Source organism: Trematomus bernacchii, unplaced genomic scaffold (assembly GCF_902827165.1).
Source record: "Trematomus bernacchii unplaced genomic scaffold, fTreBer1.1, whole genome shotgun sequence".
Lineage (NCBI taxonomy): Eukaryota > Metazoa > Chordata > Actinopteri > Perciformes > Nototheniidae > Trematomus > Trematomus bernacchii.
The window spans coordinates 555,228-573,376 of record NW_022987689.1 but is presented as its reverse complement, the minus strand read 5'-3'; the positions used below and the strand labels follow the sequence as shown (position 1 = coordinate 573,376).

Sequence of the window (18,149 nt, the reverse complement as noted above, 5' to 3'; positions counted from 1 at the left end):
TAAAACGAGAACTGACGCACACAGAGATGAAGTGGTTTGATCCCCTGACGGAGAACTCAACAATAGAGCTTTGTATTTGAGAAATGAGAGGAGAACTGCTCACTGCAAGAACACATCAGAGCCTCTCTCAGATTACTACAGATACAGTACGGGGCCAAAAGCAATACCAGCAGAGCAAGAAGATGAAGTACAATATAAGACAAACACAGTCTTTGGAAGCAAGTAAATCCTGCTCCTGAAGAGACCTCATGGGTGCTTCTGCGCCTCATTTATATGAAAACTACCATCACAAAGGCAGGAGAGCAAAGCAGCAACCAAGCGGTTTGGAAACATCCCAGTGTTGCATGTTTCTTAGTAATTATATGTACAGGCCCGAAGGCACGATCATCACAACTAACAGCGTAACTATTGATTTTCTGCATTATTCATCTCAGTCCAGCTGACAATCAGCACATAAAGGAAGTCAATACGCACCACATAATTATGTTCTATAATGACTGTTTTGTGCAGCATCAGAAAGATAAATAAGCATTCAGCCAGGGCTCCAAATGTCCAGGCATGAGTCAAAGCTGTGGAATATGTCATGAAAACAAGGTGTATTCTACCACACATGAATTTGGCAGGGCTATATTCAACATTACATTTAGTTTTCAAATGTTAATACTAGTTTTGGTTAACAGTTGCTTATAGAGTGAGATGTAAAAAACAAGATTGGTCTGTAACCATTTACACAAAGATAGACCTCGTCTTGCCATTGTCCAAGAACATTTTATGTTGAATATACCAATTAAAAAGTGACCAAGGTAAGACTAATGCACAGTGCATTGTGGGTAAAATGAGACACTTGACAGAAGTGAAAAGATTGTTCAACAAAACACCCCCACCTTGTGGCCCATTACTGGAATACAGCTTTTATTTTGGATTCATTATTTCAGTCTATAAATATCAGAAATTGTGAAGCAATTGTGGCTTTTAGTTACTCCAAGCCCTACCTCACATCTTAATATTGCTTGTTTTATTAGTCCAACAGTCCAAAACCCCATGATTCATTTAAAATCATAAACACAGAAAAGCAGCACATGTCTGTTACCAACTCACAACTCTTTAAACATCTGTGGCTACTTTGAGTAACTCTAAATAAATCTGTCAATAATATCCACGCAACATTTTTTGGAACTGACTCGTCCAATGGGAATAGGATACAGAAGCACCATGAGTTCATATTCATAAAAGCTGATACAGAAACTCTCAGTCCCCACGCAACAAGAACTGTCCCTGATTTCTGGAAGGAAATTGTTCAAGATTGTCAGCTAATTGTAGAAGTAAATATTTAAAAAAGTATTGCCTTCAATCACATTTTTCAAAAAAGAATGTATAAATATTATAGTACACAAATTAAATAAATAAAAATGATAAATGCAAGCAAATAAATCCTTAATCATTTTAGAAAATATGCTGACTCAAAACATGATGATTGCAGTCCCTCATCAAACATGGTCTGGTACGAGTTTTTGAGAAAATCCACGTAGTTCTGAATGCTCTGCTTGTGGCTCTCTGATTGGTCCAGGCTGAGCTGCAGGTCCTTCAGACGAACCTCAAACCGTTTCTCTGCCTGAAGATAAAGAAACAGACACTCATAGTCACTCGACAAAAACCCATCAGAGGTTGCATCAAGTCAGAATTCAGTATTATATGAGCGTGAGTGCTCCGAAAGAGCACTCACAGTGAGCTTGCTCTGGCGTATATTCCTCAGCTCGTTATCTCTTCTGCTCTTCTCGGATTCCAGCTCCAGGATTTTGGCCTGAAGTGTCTCTTCTCTGGAGACAGCCTGGTCTTTTACCTTATTGACCTGGACAAGTGAAAAACATTTAGATTATCATCACTGTCTCTGTGCCAGGTTACAGTTATGTCAAACTGATTGTTATATATAGCAGCAAGCACAGAAAATATAGACAATTCAGGAACTAGATATACAGGCTCTAGTGTGCTGTATCATATCAGTAAAATAACGTAGATGCCAATAAATAGTTTACTATAAAATAATCATTTTGAAGCTTTAAACTGCTTGTGTGGTTAAACATTCAAAATGGAACATCAGGGGGAAAAAGTAAGACACTTAATAGGACAACCACTAAATGCTATTTTTTTCTTCTGTGATTTTTGTGTTGTCGATCTTCCTCAGCTGTTGTACCTGCAGCCTGACGTCTAACAGAGCGTTCTCCAGCTGCCGGCTGATGGCCTGGCTCTCTGAGGAGCGCTGGTCCAGCTGCCGGCTGCTGTAGCTCAGACCCTCCTCCTGAGCTGCCAGCCTCCTCACCAGCTCCAGGTTCTCCTGCTGCAGCGTGTCCATCTTCCTGCAAACACATTCAATCATTTACTTTCCTCAATCTCTACTAATGAGACACGAACATTTGAAATGAGGCTTTCCCAATATCGATTACTGCGGCCAAATGAACCCACGATGACAATATTATCCCGATATTTCTAGAAAATAGAAAATGTAAATACAAATGTTATGATCCGTCAAATTCATCTTTGTTTAATGTGCATTTTGGACGTTTTTGCCAAATGAATTACAGTATACTGTTGTAGGCTGGTGGAGAGAGTCTGTAACTATAACTGTACTAGTGTAAAAAACAACAGTAAAGAATATGATTTAAAATATGTTAATTTATTGAACAATATAAACGTATACATGTATTTTAAACACAATATCAATTCCATATTAAAAAAGAAAAAAATCACTGTTATCGACAAAAACTGTATATTGTGATACTCCTATTTTTTATTTACACAAGAGGATGTCTTACTTTTGGAGGGAATTCACCGTCTCTTGCAGTTGTGAATTGGCATCAACAATGGACTCCTTCATCTCAACAGAGGATGTCAGTAATTTTGTCTGACTCTCCATCTGTAAAAGCAAAATATAGAGTTCAGATTCACTTGACTGGAGCAGAAAAGAGGGTTTGAGATAACATGCAAAACTGCACAAGAGGCAACCTTTCAAACACTGAATGTGAATGTGACACCAATCCATCATTGCTGATACATAGAAACATGTAGGGGATTTAGAAGGACTCACACAGCACAAAGCACTCACAAATTGATACGTAGGTAGGGATGATTGCAACCAGAGGGTATTAAAACACAAAAACCAAACGCACAGCAGGACCAGAGAACAGGATGCATCATGGGGTTGCTCTACCGTACACTAATCAGATGTATGGATGTATACATTCTGACCACCACAGCTCACGTTGCACACCTTAACCTGCAGTTGTCTAACGGACTCTGACTGTTCTGAGCACTTCCTCTCCGAGCGCCGCAGGTTCTCCTGGCACTCGAAGAGACTCTGCTCGGCTGCGCTCAGTAACTCAGGGTAACGCTCCAGTTTGTCCACGCGCCCCTGCAGCTCCTGCCTCACCTCCAGAGGGAGTGTGGGGAACACACAAAACATTAGCCTAGTAATTCAACAAACCTTGTAGGCGGTCGCACTTAAAGCATAAGCAGAATTAGCTGAGATTTATCTTTTGACTGAGCTCGCGCAGTTGTTAGTTGAAGTGCTTTGAAGCGCAACATTACTGGAGAAAGTTTAGTAGTTAGAATGTCCAGGGGCAACAAATGTTACACAACAAAATAAACATTTAACAGCCTGCTACAGCCATTCAAGAGGAGAGGAGAAAGTGCTACAGGGCTGAATATACAAACAAAGCGTTGTTAAAATGTGTTAATGTTTTGTGTTAATGTGTTAATGTTTTTTTTAATGTTTTAACAAAAGGAAAAATTATTAGTCTTCATAAATATGATACATATTGTTGGATAAACATACTGGTATTTATTAAGGTTTTGTGCACATAAAAACATTCTAATCGTCATATATAAATGTATATGGAGAGACGGGAGTTTACCTTCTTTACTTCTGTATCTTTTCCATCTTGTGTCTTCTCTGTATCTCTTATGAGGTTTGCATATTGTATCCTCAGTTCATCTAACTCTGCTTGGAGCTCTGAGACCTAGAACAAACAGAGCAGAGAGCGGTGTGAACAAACCTGTCGGCCTCTTTTCAACTAATAACTGAAAACTAGTATTTTATTGATGAATCACTCATTCAGGTATATCAACAGACCACATTAATGACTAAGACGTCGGTATGACGTCTTTCTTGTAAATTAACACAAATGGAAAACTGTGTTTGGAAAGAAGAAAAGGTCAAGTGATTGGAAGCAACTTGCAGTCTTTAGAATTGTTAGTTTCCCCCCTGTGTGTTCCCTGGTCAGATGTGTAATGATGTTTCCCCAGCATTCATAATCTACAGAAATATATAGCTAAAAACACTTGCAATGTGGATTTAAGTAGGACAATGTTTGCTGCAAATGGAGTGTTTGAACTCATTATCTTTTTTTAAATGTATTTAAAGAGCAAAACTCTGCTGAGGGAATTTTAATCTTCCCGGTTGGAGCTTAAAACTAAACTCTAAAATGGATGAGTTGATGTCACCTGAGATTGGCACTGTGCGGCTTGATGTTTGCTCTCCTGAGACAAAACCTTCTCCTCTATCAAGGCGGACTCACACTCAGCCAGCTGCTGCTCCATCTTAGCAACAGAGACCTGCAGTTACATCAACATTACATTAGGTTGATGGACAAAAACATAAAATAAAAACAATGAATGAAGGTTTTCAAAGTTTCACAATTGTGCACAGAGGACAGACAAAATAGACAAATGTGACAGATTGATAGCTTCCCGCAGATGACTAAAAGTCTGATTGCAGGAAATATAACTTTAAGGCAAGGCAAGTTTATTTATATAGCACCTTTCAACACAAGGCAATTCAAAGTGCCTTCAAAGTGAACACCAGTATAAACAGTCTTTTAGTAATGATTCTCAATTGCTAGCTGTTTTGAAACGTGTACCTTGAGTGTTGTATTATTGATGTGTAGGTCTCCGTTTTCAGCGCTGAGTTTTTCAACACGTTGCATCACAGTTTCATTCGCTGCAGTGAGCTCCTCCTTGTCCATCCGCAGCCTTGCTGTCATGTCCTTAACTTGGCTTTTTTTGAAAGTATACATTATTAATCCATTATTTAAATGTGTGGATGTGTGTATTGATTTACACTATAAAAGAGACTGACCTTTTCAACACCTCTATTTGAACTACAAGTTTGTCTCTCTCATCTGACTCCTGCTCTTTCTGCTGTCTCCTGGAGTCTCTTTCTAAACGGGCCTTGGCTATCTGAGCATCCTGTATGCCAAACGAGAAAAAGAAAGTCAAAGCAAGATTATAAACGGTGACAATGTATAGAAAATACTATTTTAGTTTTGATTTTTGTACCTTTTCACGCATCTGTGTATAGCATTTCTCAATAGCGGCTTCAAATCTTTCAGCTCTCTGCTTCTGTGCCCGGCAGGCTTTCTTTAGAGAGTCTTTGTCCTTTGCTACCTTCTCACTCAAAGATGGGATGGAAGCTTTCAGATCATCAATCTCCATCTTTTGCTCGGTCATGGTTCTCTCCACAGTCTGGAAAAGACAGCATGCTCATAAGGAAAGGCTACAATATTTTACCTTTTATTATGTTAAACCTGAGAGCAGTGAGGGTGTGTACCCGGAGCTGCACAGTCAGACGGTTGTTCTCAGCTTCCTTGTTGCGCAGCTGCCCCTGCAGGTGAGCCCGAGTCGCCTCCACAGACTTGTTCACTTGAACTGCACTCTTTATGTTCTCCTGTGAAGGCCAGTATAAACAGTCTTTTACAATTCATGAATTCTGCCTCCTTTGCATTTTTAGAGTCTGCAACCACGTCTGAAAAAATCTGTTTACCTGGTCTTCTCGCCGCAGATTCATCATGTCTTCTATTTTTCTTTCTGTCTCACTCAAGTGTCTTTTTAAATGCTTTGGGAGAAAAATGGGCGAAAAATGACATCATTAAGCAAATGATTTGAGACAGGAATTTCCCCACTTTGAGAGTTATTATGCTATATTAGTTGGGATGGGTATCGTTAAGGTTTTAAGGGTACTACTACTTTTATCGATCCGGTCCTTTAACGGTACTCTTATCGGTTCTTTTGAAAAATAAATAAAAAGGTAAATTAACTAAACAAATTGTAAATAATGTGAACTTACAGACCTTTAAAAAACGAACAAAAAACATGTATCACCTCATTTTCACTCTCAGCCTGTGTGATCCTCTTCAACAGGATGTCAGTTTTTTTGTCCGCATCAATTCGATAAGCCTGAATGTAAAGACACAAAATATAAATATTAGGAAAATGAAAAACACATTTTGACATTTTTCTAAGAAATGTGTGTTCAAGTTGTTAATTTAAAGGGGCAGCATAGACAGGTATTTTCTGTGTTAGAGTTTTACTCGCTACAGGGTGTACTTTGAGGGTTTGTGACTTTGCAGACTGTTTACATGCATAAAAACCTTCATAACACACAAGGGGACGGGTAATAACCGGGAAAGCATGACATGGGACCTTTAAAGCTAATTTATAAAAACTAGAACTTCACATATAAAACCAATGACATAACTACCCAGGGCAAAAGACAAGTTGCAAATATTGTAACCAACCTCTGCATCTTGGAGCTGTTTCAGTTTCTGTCGGACAGACTTATTTATTCTTCTAAAATTCTCCAACTTCTCAAGCAAAAGTCCTCTTTGCCTTGTTATTCTGCGCTTATCAATGGCAGACTGTTTTGAATCCTTAAAGTGCAAGAGAAAAATAAATTAGAATAGAGGGCAGTGTAAGGGTTTTCAACATGGAGGGCCCATGTTAGAACAGGATTTGGTATATGCAAAATTGCAACCAACATACGGAAATGTCATCTTCCATGGCATCTTTAAAAGACACAAGTTGTATGGCAGCAGAGTTAGCAGCTGCTTCTGCGTCCATCAGTGTTTTCAGGAAGGGGCTTTTTCCATCGGCAGAGTCTCCAAAACTAAACCAAACAAAGAAAAAATGATTGTTAGTAGATGCAAAAGGATGACAGATGGGCAGTTTAAATGTAAGTTGACACGGAAATGTTTTGGAAGGTGAGCACACAATCACATTTCAGAATAGTTTTGTCACAACTCAAGTAGTTTAAAGTTGAACAGACATAAACAAGCGTTTTCACAAATTCAGTCAACAATAGAGTGAGTTTACATAGACATGAATTACCTGTTTATGATCAGTTTTTGGGATTATCCATTTATGACTATGTACACAATATGATAATAACTAGGGTAATCCTCATAGTGAATTTCACATGTAAAATAACACATTTATGAGGTTTTTCAAGCTTATGAACAGATTGGGAATATGGTGTTTACATGAGCACGGGAAATCAAGTTACAAACTAGTAACCTTCTTACTGTTTACTGGAGTTGAATAAGCCTCATAAATTGATTATTCATGCACGTGTAAAAGCAGTACACATGTGACATAATCATCACATCAAAACAGAACAGTAAGGCTGTGGCTGCTAGTGAATGGATGGTTTGTTTCACACATTGGGACTGTATGTAATCACATGCAATCATAGGACCTCACCAGTTGATGTCAGCCTCTGGGGTTCTTGTGTGGGAACTGTTGCATGTCTTGCTTCTTCCCCCCAGCTCACGAGAGATAGCTAGATCTCCACAGCTCAGAGTGCCATCATCCCTGGTAGAGCTGAAACCAAGGGGGGGACTATGGAGTTCATCCTCTGGAGACATGCCTCTTACTACTGAGAGAATAATACACTGTGTAAATTACTTTGAATATCCAGATGAGGGCAGCAAGTTAGTTCACACAAACAAAACATTTAAAATGTGCTTATTTATACTGTTTACTCTCTGGATTGCAAAGTATTATGAAGGACAGTGAGAGTATGTTGTCAAGCTGACTAAGCCTCCTCCATAGCAACATAGTTAGTGGCTTCTTAGCTTCACGTTATGCGTTATACTAACGACAGCAACGATGTGTTAATTCTTCCAAGTAGAGCCACAGACATTAACAACATGTATAATATATTGAAACGTTAGTAAATTCTTAAGAAATAGAGCCACTAATAATGTAAATAGTACCTACGCTTTTGCCTTATGTCGGTTGTGGTTGTTAACAACGCTACTCGAAACTGAAGAGCCCTCTAACAGGATTGATTCTGATTGGTTAGTGCTGAGGCAACGTAATGACGTAGACTCTTTTGCTTGCTCCTGATTTGTTCTCAAACAGGAAAATGGGTGGGACTACATTTGATTAAAGTAGTGTATAGCCAATGAGCAAGGAGACTTGTTGAAACCATAGAAACGAAAAGGAAGTTTATTGCCACGGAACGGAATATCAACCATCTTCTGGTAACATCAAGTTACCAAGATTATTAACATGTTGTACCTTTTGTTGCGTGAAACTCAAAACCAACCATAACACTGATTAGATATATACTGATAGTTAAACGGAACGTTATTTTACTTACGTTGGTTTCGTAATATAGCATTGTCAGAGCTTCTTCAGTTCAGTCGGAGTTAGCTGTGCAGCTAACTCTAATGCTCGGCGGCTGGAAATGTTTAAAGCAAAAGTTCTCTTTATTGGTCCCAATGAGGTACGTTGAAGATGTTTCCCTACTGTAACGTAGCCGATTTGTAGTGTAAAATGTGGATAGGTAACTCCATGGATAGGCGTACATATTGTATGCTTGCATAGACCTGAGCCTCTGTGTATGGGCTGTAAATGTACCCAGCTTGTCTGCGTTTGTTTATGTTAGTTGAGAAGTCTGCAAAGGTTAATCATAATCAGTGATTACTGATCTGTAGTGTCTGTAATGGCTGTAACTTCAGTTACAATTTTAAGGCAATCATTCTTGTACAGCATCTCCATTATCTTACTTTGTACTTTCACTACATTTCAGAGGAAATGTTCTTTTAAATTCATTGTATTTATATGAGAGCTATTGTATTAATCTGTTCAATTTTCTTGAAAGACTTCTTTATATTCTTGAATTGTATTTATAGGCACATCTATGCATTTCCTACTGTGGTATTAAAATGACTTAAGAAACCCTTTTTCTGCAAAACAATATACATTCAAAATGTTACCTTCTCAGACCTGTCACTGTATGAAAAAGCAGAGGTGTCACTGATACATTGTAAGGGCTAGTATGGCAAGATAGAGTCCTGCAACTGTAACATGTAAACAAAATGCATCTATTGTTTTAGGTATCACCTGTGTTGATTGTAGCTAATATAATTTTTTAATGTGTCTGTTTTTTCAGAGTGGGAAAACGGTTCTTGCAAATTTTCTCTCAGACACAGCAGATGTTGGAGGTGAATACAGACCGACACAAGGAGTAAGGTACAAACACTGTCTCAACTTTACCGTGGTACACCAATTACCCAAGGAAAACATGATCTGACAGAATATTATGAGTGTCATTTTATAAATGTAGTCTAAAATATATTACCTTCATTGTTGGATGATGAAGGGTATATCCTATCTTTTTAGCTTTGACTGTAATTATCTTCTGACGTTAGAAAACATATTGCAGCTGTACTCTGCTGTTACTGTTAACAAGTATCTCTAACTGTTCAAAGGATACTGGAATTTGAATCACAAGCTGAAGGCAGTCACGACAATGACAAATGTGATGTTGAACTTTGGGACTGTTCAGGAGATTTTAAGTAAGTTAAATATCAAACTCTTTCAATGGCTAAAGGCTTTAATATCCCCATTCCATCTGGCAACACATACTTCAAATTACTTTTCATAATTGCTTTTAATAATGTATTATAATATATTCTCTTCACAGATTGGAGGCATGCTGGCCTGCAATAATAAAGGACTCCAGCGGTGTGGTGATCATTTTTAATCCTAATGTCCCAAGTCACCTAAAGGAAATAGAGACGTGGTACTCGATGTTCATCTCCTCTCAGAGCTTGCAGGAAAGCCAGTGTTTACTCATTGCTCACCACAAGCCCGGCAGCGCGGTGGAAGATGGACGGCTCCCTTTAGGTATTCACACTGCAGGCCTGCCACAGCTGCTGTAGGAGTTATTGTAATTACTATTCCTGTGCTAATATGTTCATTCTTTTCAATGCAGCCTCACATTTAGGCCGACTGCCGCTTATCCACTCCAACCTGGAGGAGGAGCCAGAGGATGTGAAGCAAGCTTTCTGCAAATACTTAGGAAGTGTTGTGAAAACAATGTCGGAGAGTCGAGAACGAGAGGAGATGTCCATCATTACATAGCAGCAAAATCATAAAATATGCAGCTTGATTAAATATTTAGTTGAATCTGCAATCTTTGTTAAAGTGTAAGATATACAAACAATTTAAATTATTTAAATTTAAATAATATATCTTGGCTGTCAGGAAATGGCATGAAATCGTCCACAACACCATGTAAATACTTTCCTACAGTTAGTTGATTTTGTCCATTCTGTTGACTTATTTGTTGTGTTTTGTGAGTAAATAAATGTGTCAATACATTTTTTAAGACAGCAAATATCTGACTTTAGACATTGTTTATTTGAACATTTTGTGCAATGTGTTGAGAATGTGACAATTAGAAGTGCAATGGGAGAAAGGGCAGTTCACTCTTTAGACATCGTATCCAACAATGCCTCCTTTGCCAATGCACTCTCCAATGTAGAACCACATCAGCACCTCAGTGGCCACGAGTCCATTCCTTAGGGCATCCTACAAAACAAAACAAATGTATTTTACTCAAGTAAATAGCTTTATTGACAGTTCAAGATATAGGAAATGTTATATGGTATTTTGCCACGGTCTGACAATGTTACATGAAAGAAAGATTGTGGAGTCAAAATGTATTAATCACTTCAGATGCATTCCAGCAGTCACAATACACATTTCATTGCACTTGTTTATAACATTTGACATCCCCTGACAGTCTGACACAAATACCTTGTTGGTCCACTCATTTTCCATTGAACCAACTGCAATGGCATGTAAACCTCCTACACTGGTAGTTTACTAATGTGGCCCACAATGTTTACTTCTATTGTCTTGTACAATTTTCCAGTCAATTCTATTACTCAGTAGATGAACTCAACCATACAACTGGTGTATACAACACACTGATGACTGGGCATCGGAGCCAAATGGCTAACTTTGTTTGTATCTGGCATGAACAACTTCAGCCTCATGCAGATAGTTTTACTCCCTTCTGGAAAATAACTGAGTGTCTACAGTGTGCAGTCAATTTAAACTGGCATTTTCAATGTTCTTATTTTGGAAACTTGCTTCTGGTTGCTTCAATTTTGCATTAAGTGACTAAACAAATAAGTTCCGGCAATATGTCATGAAATATGTATTTGTTTAATAGCCACTTCCAGAGCCTGAGGTTGAATATTCAAACAGCTTTCATTGTCTGTCCAACAGTCCAAAACTAAAATATATTCATTTCATTATCATATAAAATAGAGAAAGTAGTAAAATGTCCAACCTCAGCTAGTGTTCGGCATCATATTAATTTTCCCAGTGGATATTAGTAATTGTATGTTGCTTGACTGAATGATAAATTGACAAATCTCAAGCTGCAAAGATAAATCGTTTAGCAGAAAAATAATCGGCAACTATTTTTGTAATTGTTCATGCATTTCTCCATTTTACGTCATATTAAAACAGAATATATTAGTGGTTTGAATGAAAAACACAGCATTTAAAGACCTTACCTTGGACAATAAGAAAATGGGAAAACATGTGCTCACTATTTTCTGACATTTCATTGACCAAATGATTTATTTATTAATGAAGAAAAATGTTGAGGCCCTTTTGTTTCAGCACTTAATGACTTCAGAGATAACTGTTCTGGGCCGTAATACCTTTATGTTCCCTTACAAACAAAAAAGGTGACAACCATAGACTGTTTAGGGGACAACACATCAATGCAGGCTGTAGTTTTTAGAATTAACTGCTATTAATCCAGGCAGGTACACCCTTTTCTAGAATCAAGCCAACAAAAAAATACATTATCATTTTAAAAACAAAATATACACACATATAAATACAACACAAGTAATTGTCACACTTGTACAGACTCACCTTTACAGTGGTCTGTCCCAGGCGTCCTGCCTTGTAGCTCTTGAGGATGGCGGATGCCTGCTCGATGGCTTTGGGGATCTCAGCAGGGGTCGGGGGGACGAGCTCCACCCGGGCATAGTACCAGAATTTAGCCAGTCGGGGTTTGGAGTAGGTGAAAACCCCTGAAAGAGATACAAACACACTCAGAATCAGGTTTATTGCCAAGTTGGTTAACGCACACAAGGAATATGTTAAGGTGTATAATGGTGCATTCATAAACACAGTAAAGGGAAATAAGATATAGAACTATTTTACTATTTTAAAAACAACTTGTTGTGCAGTTTTAAAAGTCGGGGACATTGTGTTAGGAAATACCATTAGCTATGTAAGGAGCAGCAAAGTCAAAGGTCACTGAACCATTTCACCTTTCTCTATATATAACTATATACAGCAACAATAACAAAAAAACAAAAAAGGTTTTCTAGGACAACCTGCTGCAGAGGTGGATTCGCATTGACACCTGAGCGTACTAAAGGTCACACAGAAGGTGTGCTAACAAGCTGGGACAACGTGACCGAGCTGCTGCTGCTGCTACACGGTTCACTCCACCGACACCGTTTATAATTGGGAGAGTAAACTTAACTTACCACCGACTACAGCTGGTACTTTTGCAACGAGTTTCTGTACTGCCTGAGCCATATTGACCAGAGTGTGCCAAAAACACCAGAGGAAGAAGGAAGTAGGAAGGAAGAAGAAAAGTGGCATCAGAAGGCTTCCGGGTTGCTGATTTCAAAATAAAATGCGATAAGGTGCAAACCTGGGGAAATGCGATTTTTTTTCTAAGTAAAAGTGCTTGAAATGAATTGGTTCTAAAACATTTAATTTTACAAATCGCATTGTTGGTTTTTGCCGATTTCTTTATTGTGAATCTACCAATAGGACACCGGAACACAAACAGAGGCAATGCAATTATAGCCTACCTACTATTTTATAAGACAATTAATTGCATGATAGTAGTATTTTACATTATGACAAAACGAATGAATGTGGAATTTTCTTTTTAAAGATATTTCGATCAGTAAAAAGTCAAAGTCAACTTTATTGTCAATCTTTCAGTGTGTGTGTACAGCCAGAGAGATCAAAATACCGTTTCCCACAATCCCGAATATAACAATTAAAATATGTATAACATATGTATATCCAGTACTCGAGTTGAGGGGGGATGAGGGGGGATGGCATCCCCCCTGAAATAAAAATGGTCAAAATCATCCCCCTTCTAAAACTGCCATCCCCCCTTTCCATCCCTTATGTTATTTTATCAATGAACGTGGCACTGGTATTACTGCTATTTCAACATTAATTTTGCGCATATTGAGTAAAATACTGTGGGCGAGGGAGCACGCACACATGCAATGACATTTTTACCAAGTCACTGACGCTATGCTATGCGAGTGCCGTGATGTGCCCGTTTGATTGATGCCAGAAGCTGCATAGCAGCACTAGCGCAGGTAACGGTCATCACAATGGCCAAGCGACCAGGAGGACAACGCAATCTGAGGGACTTCATATTTAAAAAGACTAAAAATAACATTTCAGGTAAGTCAAGAGTCAGTAATCTTAGTCATTACTCATTACTTTAGTCACCAAAGGTGGAATAACAACTTAGTTTGGAGTTTAGCTACGTTTTTCTCTCGTGTTAGCTAGCTGGTAAGACTCAAAACTGTTGATGAAATGATACCACCAGTACCAGAAGAGCTGAAACCCCTCCTTCAAGCAGTGAACACTCTGGTCATCTCCACAGCTGAGTGTGAACGTGGGTTTAGTCAGATGAACATGTTAACCACAACTAGAAGCTCCCTAGAGGTAAAAAGCATGTCAGCCTTGCTTTTCATCAAGTGTGTTGACCCTCCACTGAACAAGTTCAGACCAGATGTATATGTCAAGACTTGGCTTCAAAGCCATTGCTTAGCTAACAATCCGAAAGCAAGAGCCAGAAAAATTGAGACCAAAAAGCATGATTATGAAAATCTTTGGAAACTTCTGAGATGGGGGAGAGTGGAGTAGGCAGCCATTGACACAATTGGTCCTATTTTGTATTATCTGTATAATCTTTTAATATATTTTCATATTTTGTAAACAATTTCAATTTGCACTTAATGCCCTGTTACCTGTTGTAACATTGGGAATGTTAACATAAAAGATTTGTATTTGAACTGCAAGAAAATGATGACGGATCAATTTTGTTCTAATTTCTTTCCTCAATTTTTTCATGAAGTGTTACATTTACATAATGATTTAATAAATCACGATACAAAATTAACCCTTTAGATACCAGTTTTGATCGTATACCAGTATCTGCTTTTTTAAAAAAATACACTATAATTCAATATTCTAAAAACACATTTGACTTTATTATTAGTATCATCAGCTGATCCATCTGAATAATAAATGAGGGACTGTTAACCTACAAGATTTGTACCATAGACTTCCATTATAACCACATTTTTTTATCCCCTCCCCCCCTTTAAATTAAAGTGAAAAAAAGATTTTGCACTAATTGTCCTCTGCATTTGACCCTAAATGTTAGTGGTGCCATGGCAGCCCGGGGACCGACTCTAATTCTGAGGTGCCTTGGTCAAGAGCAATGTCAGGAGTATCTGAACATCCATAACATGCATGTTGTTTTAGGAGTATAATAATTATCTTTATGCTGGTTGGTCTCCCACCCTCTGCGGGTTATCAGCTAAAGTTATGTCCCCATATGATAACATTCACCATCCCCCCTGATTTCTTTTTACAACTTGAGTACTGTGTATATCCTATACACAATCAACAGACACAGTCAGTATTGAGTGGCTTACAAAAATTAATGATTTCAAACAAAGGTTTCCCATTGTTTTGATGTGCAGAGGAAACAGCTTTACAATGTACATTTAAGACCTCATTTAAGGTTTTTTGAATAACTTAATTGTTAATACACTCTAACATGGCTCAGTCTATATTGCAGTTTGTTTATTTCAATACAAAACTACCATGTGGATTTCACGATCCTGAAAATGGCTTCACAAAATGAGTTGTTAAAGGATCTTTAATTGTGTGAATGTTGGAAAAAGAAATCAATAAATGGCAAAGACAAAGTGTGTGCTTGGTGTGCATCACATGGATGACTAAATCATTGCTCAATTACCTCTGACTCAGCCTGCAGCCCACATAAACAAAACAATTACTTACCGTCTATTAATGAACACATTTGTAGTCTAGACCATTTCCCAAGCAAAAAAGCCATCTTTTTCATTTTCAGTTTTGGCGAACATTTTTATTTACTGGTTACCTGTAAATATCCTACATGTAATGATTGCATTTGAGTCAAATATTATGTCAAAAGCTGTGACTTTTGAGATATTTTCACCCCATTTTACAATCATGATGCAGATTAGAAACATGACAGTGAGCAGTTTGCCTGCTGTAGAGAAGTTCAGTGCAATTAAACTTTCAAAGGATAAATCACTAGAGGGTGCTCTCTAGCAAGTTACAACTCCGAATAGGGTTAGATACACAAAACAGGAAACTGTCTTTGCTCTTTTGGTTGACTCTTTATTTACTTTTTTTATGTTTAGCATAATAATAATAATAATTTCCCACTCACGCTGCACAGACTAACATTGTTTTCAACCCACAGAACTTTATTTTGAGCTCAACTCAAATTGCCACAGTTTCCAAAAATAACAAATCTGTCAACTTCAATTATATGTAAACCTCATCAAAAGAAGAAATCATGAAAAGGCCTAAAGAATTTTCCATTTCAAGTAGCTGTGAAAATGTCACCTTGGATTTCCTTGAGCAGGCCTATAAGTGTGACAGGCAGCTATGTGAAATGGTCACAGCCTGGAAACATGTTGAGATAATTTTGAGGCTATTAAAGAGTCGCCTGGGCAGTGTATTAAGAAAAGTGCCAGCAGGCAGTTGGCTTATACCTTGAAGCGGGGAAAACACCTATAGCCTACCAGCATTCAGGCATTTGTATAATTAATTAATTGTTTTACTTTACCATAGTAAGAGAAATTAAATTAAACATTAAGGAAGTATTGCAAAAACACAAGAAACATCAATTAAAATAAGCAAAATACAATAAAAATAAGAATGAAATCATATAAAAAATAAGTCCAATATATCTGGATAAAAATGTGTGCAGTTTCAAAGCATGCTTGTACATAGAGCCAGTATTTTGTTTTTATTAAAAAAAAGGCCACCTAATCGTGACATCTGTAGTCAACACAGTATAAAGGACTACAATTCCCACGGCGCCAGCCTCTAAAGAGACAGCGATGGGCAACCTGTCGGAAATACGCCGTCTAGCCACAGTTTTTAACCGTTTAAGATACCGTTTAAATTACCTTTAAAGCTCCCATGTCATGCTTTTCCGGTTATTACCCGTCCCCTTGTGTGTTATGAAGGTTTTTATGCATGTAAACGGTGTGCAGAGTCAAAACCCTCAAAGTACACCCTGTAGCGAGTAAAACTCTAACACAGAAAATACCTCCCCAAAACGCCTCGTTGGAGATACGTCACTGCCCATTTGAGTCTTCCATTTAGTTCCGGGTACCGCCTGATGTCATGCGGTACCCGGAACGAAATGGACCAATCCCGAAGAGCTATGGCCACACCAGCAGCGGCGTGTTCCTCCTCCAGAGGTTCGAAGAACCGGCATTTCACAGACGAAAGCTTCCAAAACATTGCCCAGTTTGAGGCCGGATATGCACAGCTTGTTTGGACCGTTTGGAGCAGGGGAAGATCTGGGTATACAACCTGTAAGTTTGCATTGTTATTTGTGTATTTATCAAACAAGACTGTTTAAATGTGTAAACTGTGTTGGACTGCTAAGCCATTGACACAGTGCTAACTGTGCTAACTAAGTTGCTAGAGTTTCCATATATCAACTCTAATATCAGCAGATGGCCTTGCATACATGTATCTCATAGCAGGAGGGAGAATGTCTGCATTCACACACAAAATACCTATTGACAGTATACTCCGGGTGATTTGCCGGTCAGTCGCGAAACGTAATTACATTATAGCTGGCGTAGCGATCTAACACACGGAGCTAGAGCTAGTTTTGGTCAGAAAAACATTTTTGTGATGCTACGTTGCTAGCGTTTAAATATATCAACTACAATGTCAGCAGATGGCCTTACATGTTTGTCATGGCAGGAGAATGTCTGCAGTCACACACACGGAATACTCATACAGTATACTGTACTGTGATTTACCGTACATTGTGACCGTACATATACTGCATGTAGCTAACGAGGCTAGCTGTATGCTAGCGCAAAACAATGTATTCATGCAAGTTACATTGTATGACCAAACGTAGCAGAATACCCGTATACGATTGCAATTATAAACACGTTATTGCTAGCCTAATATGAACCACTAGCTTTTGTTCATAGTAGTTTTATTACACTGCATTATAGTTGCCTTTCCTCCAAGCTAACGTTCATATCGTGTTAGCTACCAAGGTAAACAAAGCTAGGTTAGCATATTAGCAGGCAAGCTGTTCATTACACAACTACTACTAACGAATCTAAAACAACTAAGTTTCTCTAATATTTTGTGATTTGCATTTGATTTCGTCCAGCCAGATCCTGGCGGACAATCCATGACGGGGAAGGGATTCTACTACTACTGAGGGTGCTAAAAGGCACCGCACCGACTGTGCGCAGGCAAGATGCGAGGAGGAGGAATGGATGATATACCGTGTATATATGTATATTTATGTTCATTTTGTACATTTCTAAAAATAAAGTTTAATGGAAATACTTAGTAGGCCTATCCTTTCTTCCCTGAATTCATATATAGCAAACCATGATTTGATTTCTCATCAAACAGTAGTAGTTTATAACGGGTAAAAATAACTTACTCTTTGTTATGAGAGTAGCTCGTAGGCCACAACGGAAAGACAAGGAGACATACACGAGTTTACAAAACCACGGCACATTTATTGTGGTAAATGCAGAGATAGGTGGTTGAGAGGATCGCAGAGTTAGTCTTCCTGCAGCCGCTTTGGAGAGAGACTGTGTCCGGAGGTGTCCGTGATCGTGCTGATTAGCCTCTTCAGCTCCACCCCATCGTAAGACAAAGGCCCTGGGGCC

At 38.4% G+C, this 18,149-nt stretch overlaps 3 protein-coding genes across 3 annotated transcripts; 1 reads left to right on the top strand and 2 right to left on the bottom strand.

Moving 5' to 3' along the window:
• Positions 1 to 752: 752 nt before the first annotated feature.
• LOC117488317 (outer dense fiber protein 2-like) lies at positions 753 to 8,090 on the bottom strand. Its single transcript, XM_034137145.1, has 17 exons — positions 8,050 to 8,090; positions 7,531 to 7,705; positions 6,814 to 6,937; positions 6,570 to 6,701; positions 6,154 to 6,228; positions 5,816 to 5,887; positions 5,603 to 5,719; positions 5,332 to 5,517; positions 5,132 to 5,241; positions 4,914 to 5,049; positions 4,498 to 4,608; positions 3,909 to 4,013; positions 3,266 to 3,424; positions 2,811 to 2,911; positions 2,192 to 2,354; positions 1,724 to 1,849; positions 753 to 1,612 (listed from the first exon to the last, which is right to left on the bottom strand). The coding sequence occupies exons 2-17, from the start codon at positions 7,692 to 7,694 to the stop codon at positions 1,439 to 1,441; spliced, it is 2,055 nt and encodes a 684-aa protein (XP_033993036.1). The 5' UTR covers positions 7,695 to 7,705; positions 8,050 to 8,090; the 3' UTR covers positions 753 to 1,438.
• Positions 8,091 to 8,274: 184 nt separating this feature from the next.
• ift22 (intraflagellar transport 22 homolog (Chlamydomonas)) lies at positions 8,275 to 10,443 on the top strand. Its single transcript, XM_034138256.1, has 5 exons — positions 8,275 to 8,560; positions 9,230 to 9,309; positions 9,549 to 9,635; positions 9,764 to 9,966; positions 10,055 to 10,443. Exons 1-5 carry the CDS (start codon positions 8,522 to 8,524, stop codon positions 10,201 to 10,203), a joined length of 558 nt encoding a protein of 185 aa, XP_033994147.1. The 5' UTR covers positions 8,275 to 8,521; the 3' UTR covers positions 10,204 to 10,443.
• A 16-nt stretch (positions 10,444 to 10,459) lies between these two features.
• LOC117489027 (ATP synthase subunit g, mitochondrial-like) lies at positions 10,460 to 12,773 on the bottom strand. The gene is made up of 3 exons (XM_034138257.1): positions 12,648 to 12,773; positions 12,022 to 12,182; positions 10,460 to 10,653 (listed from the first exon to the last, which is right to left on the bottom strand). The coding sequence occupies exons 1-3, from the start codon at positions 12,763 to 12,765 to the stop codon at positions 10,555 to 10,557; spliced, it is 378 nt and encodes a 125-aa protein (XP_033994148.1). The 5' UTR covers positions 12,766 to 12,773; the 3' UTR covers positions 10,460 to 10,554.
• Between the last annotated feature and the right edge of the window lie 5,376 nt (positions 12,774 to 18,149).

Coding starts and splice junctions, on each gene's coding strand:
- LOC117488317 (XM_034137145.1), bottom strand. CDS start 7,694: ATGTCTCCAGAGGATGAACTCCATAGTCCCCCCCTTGGTTTCAGCTCT. Junction 6,938..7,530: donor CCAGAGGCTGACATCAACTG/GTGAGGTCCTAT, acceptor TGTTTGGTTTAG/TTTTGGAGACTCTGCCGATG. Junction 6,702..6,813: donor CCATGGAAGATGACATTTCC/GTATGTTGGTTG, acceptor TTGCACTTTAAG/GATTCAAAACAGTCTGCCAT.
- ift22 (XM_034138256.1), top strand. CDS start 8,522: ATGTTTAAAGCAAAAGTTCTCTTTATTGGTCCCAATGAG. Junction 8,561..9,229: donor TCTTTATTGGTCCCAATGAG/GTACGTTGAAGA, acceptor CTGTTTTTTCAG/AGTGGGAAAACGGTTCTTGC. Junction 9,636..9,763: donor GACTGTTCAGGAGATTTTAA/GTAAGTTAAATA, acceptor TTCTCTTCACAG/ATTGGAGGCATGCTGGCCTG.
- LOC117489027 (XM_034138257.1), bottom strand. CDS start 12,765: ATGCCACTTTTCTTCTTCCTTCCTACTTCCTTCTTCCTCTGGTGTTTT. Junction 12,183..12,647: donor AGTACCAGCTGTAGTCGGTG/GTAAGTTAAGTT, acceptor TATCTCTTTCAG/GGGTTTTCACCTACTCCAAA. Junction 10,654..12,021: donor TGGGACAGACCACTGTAAAG/GTGAGTCTGTAC, acceptor TTTGTTTTGTAG/GATGCCCTAAGGAATGGACT.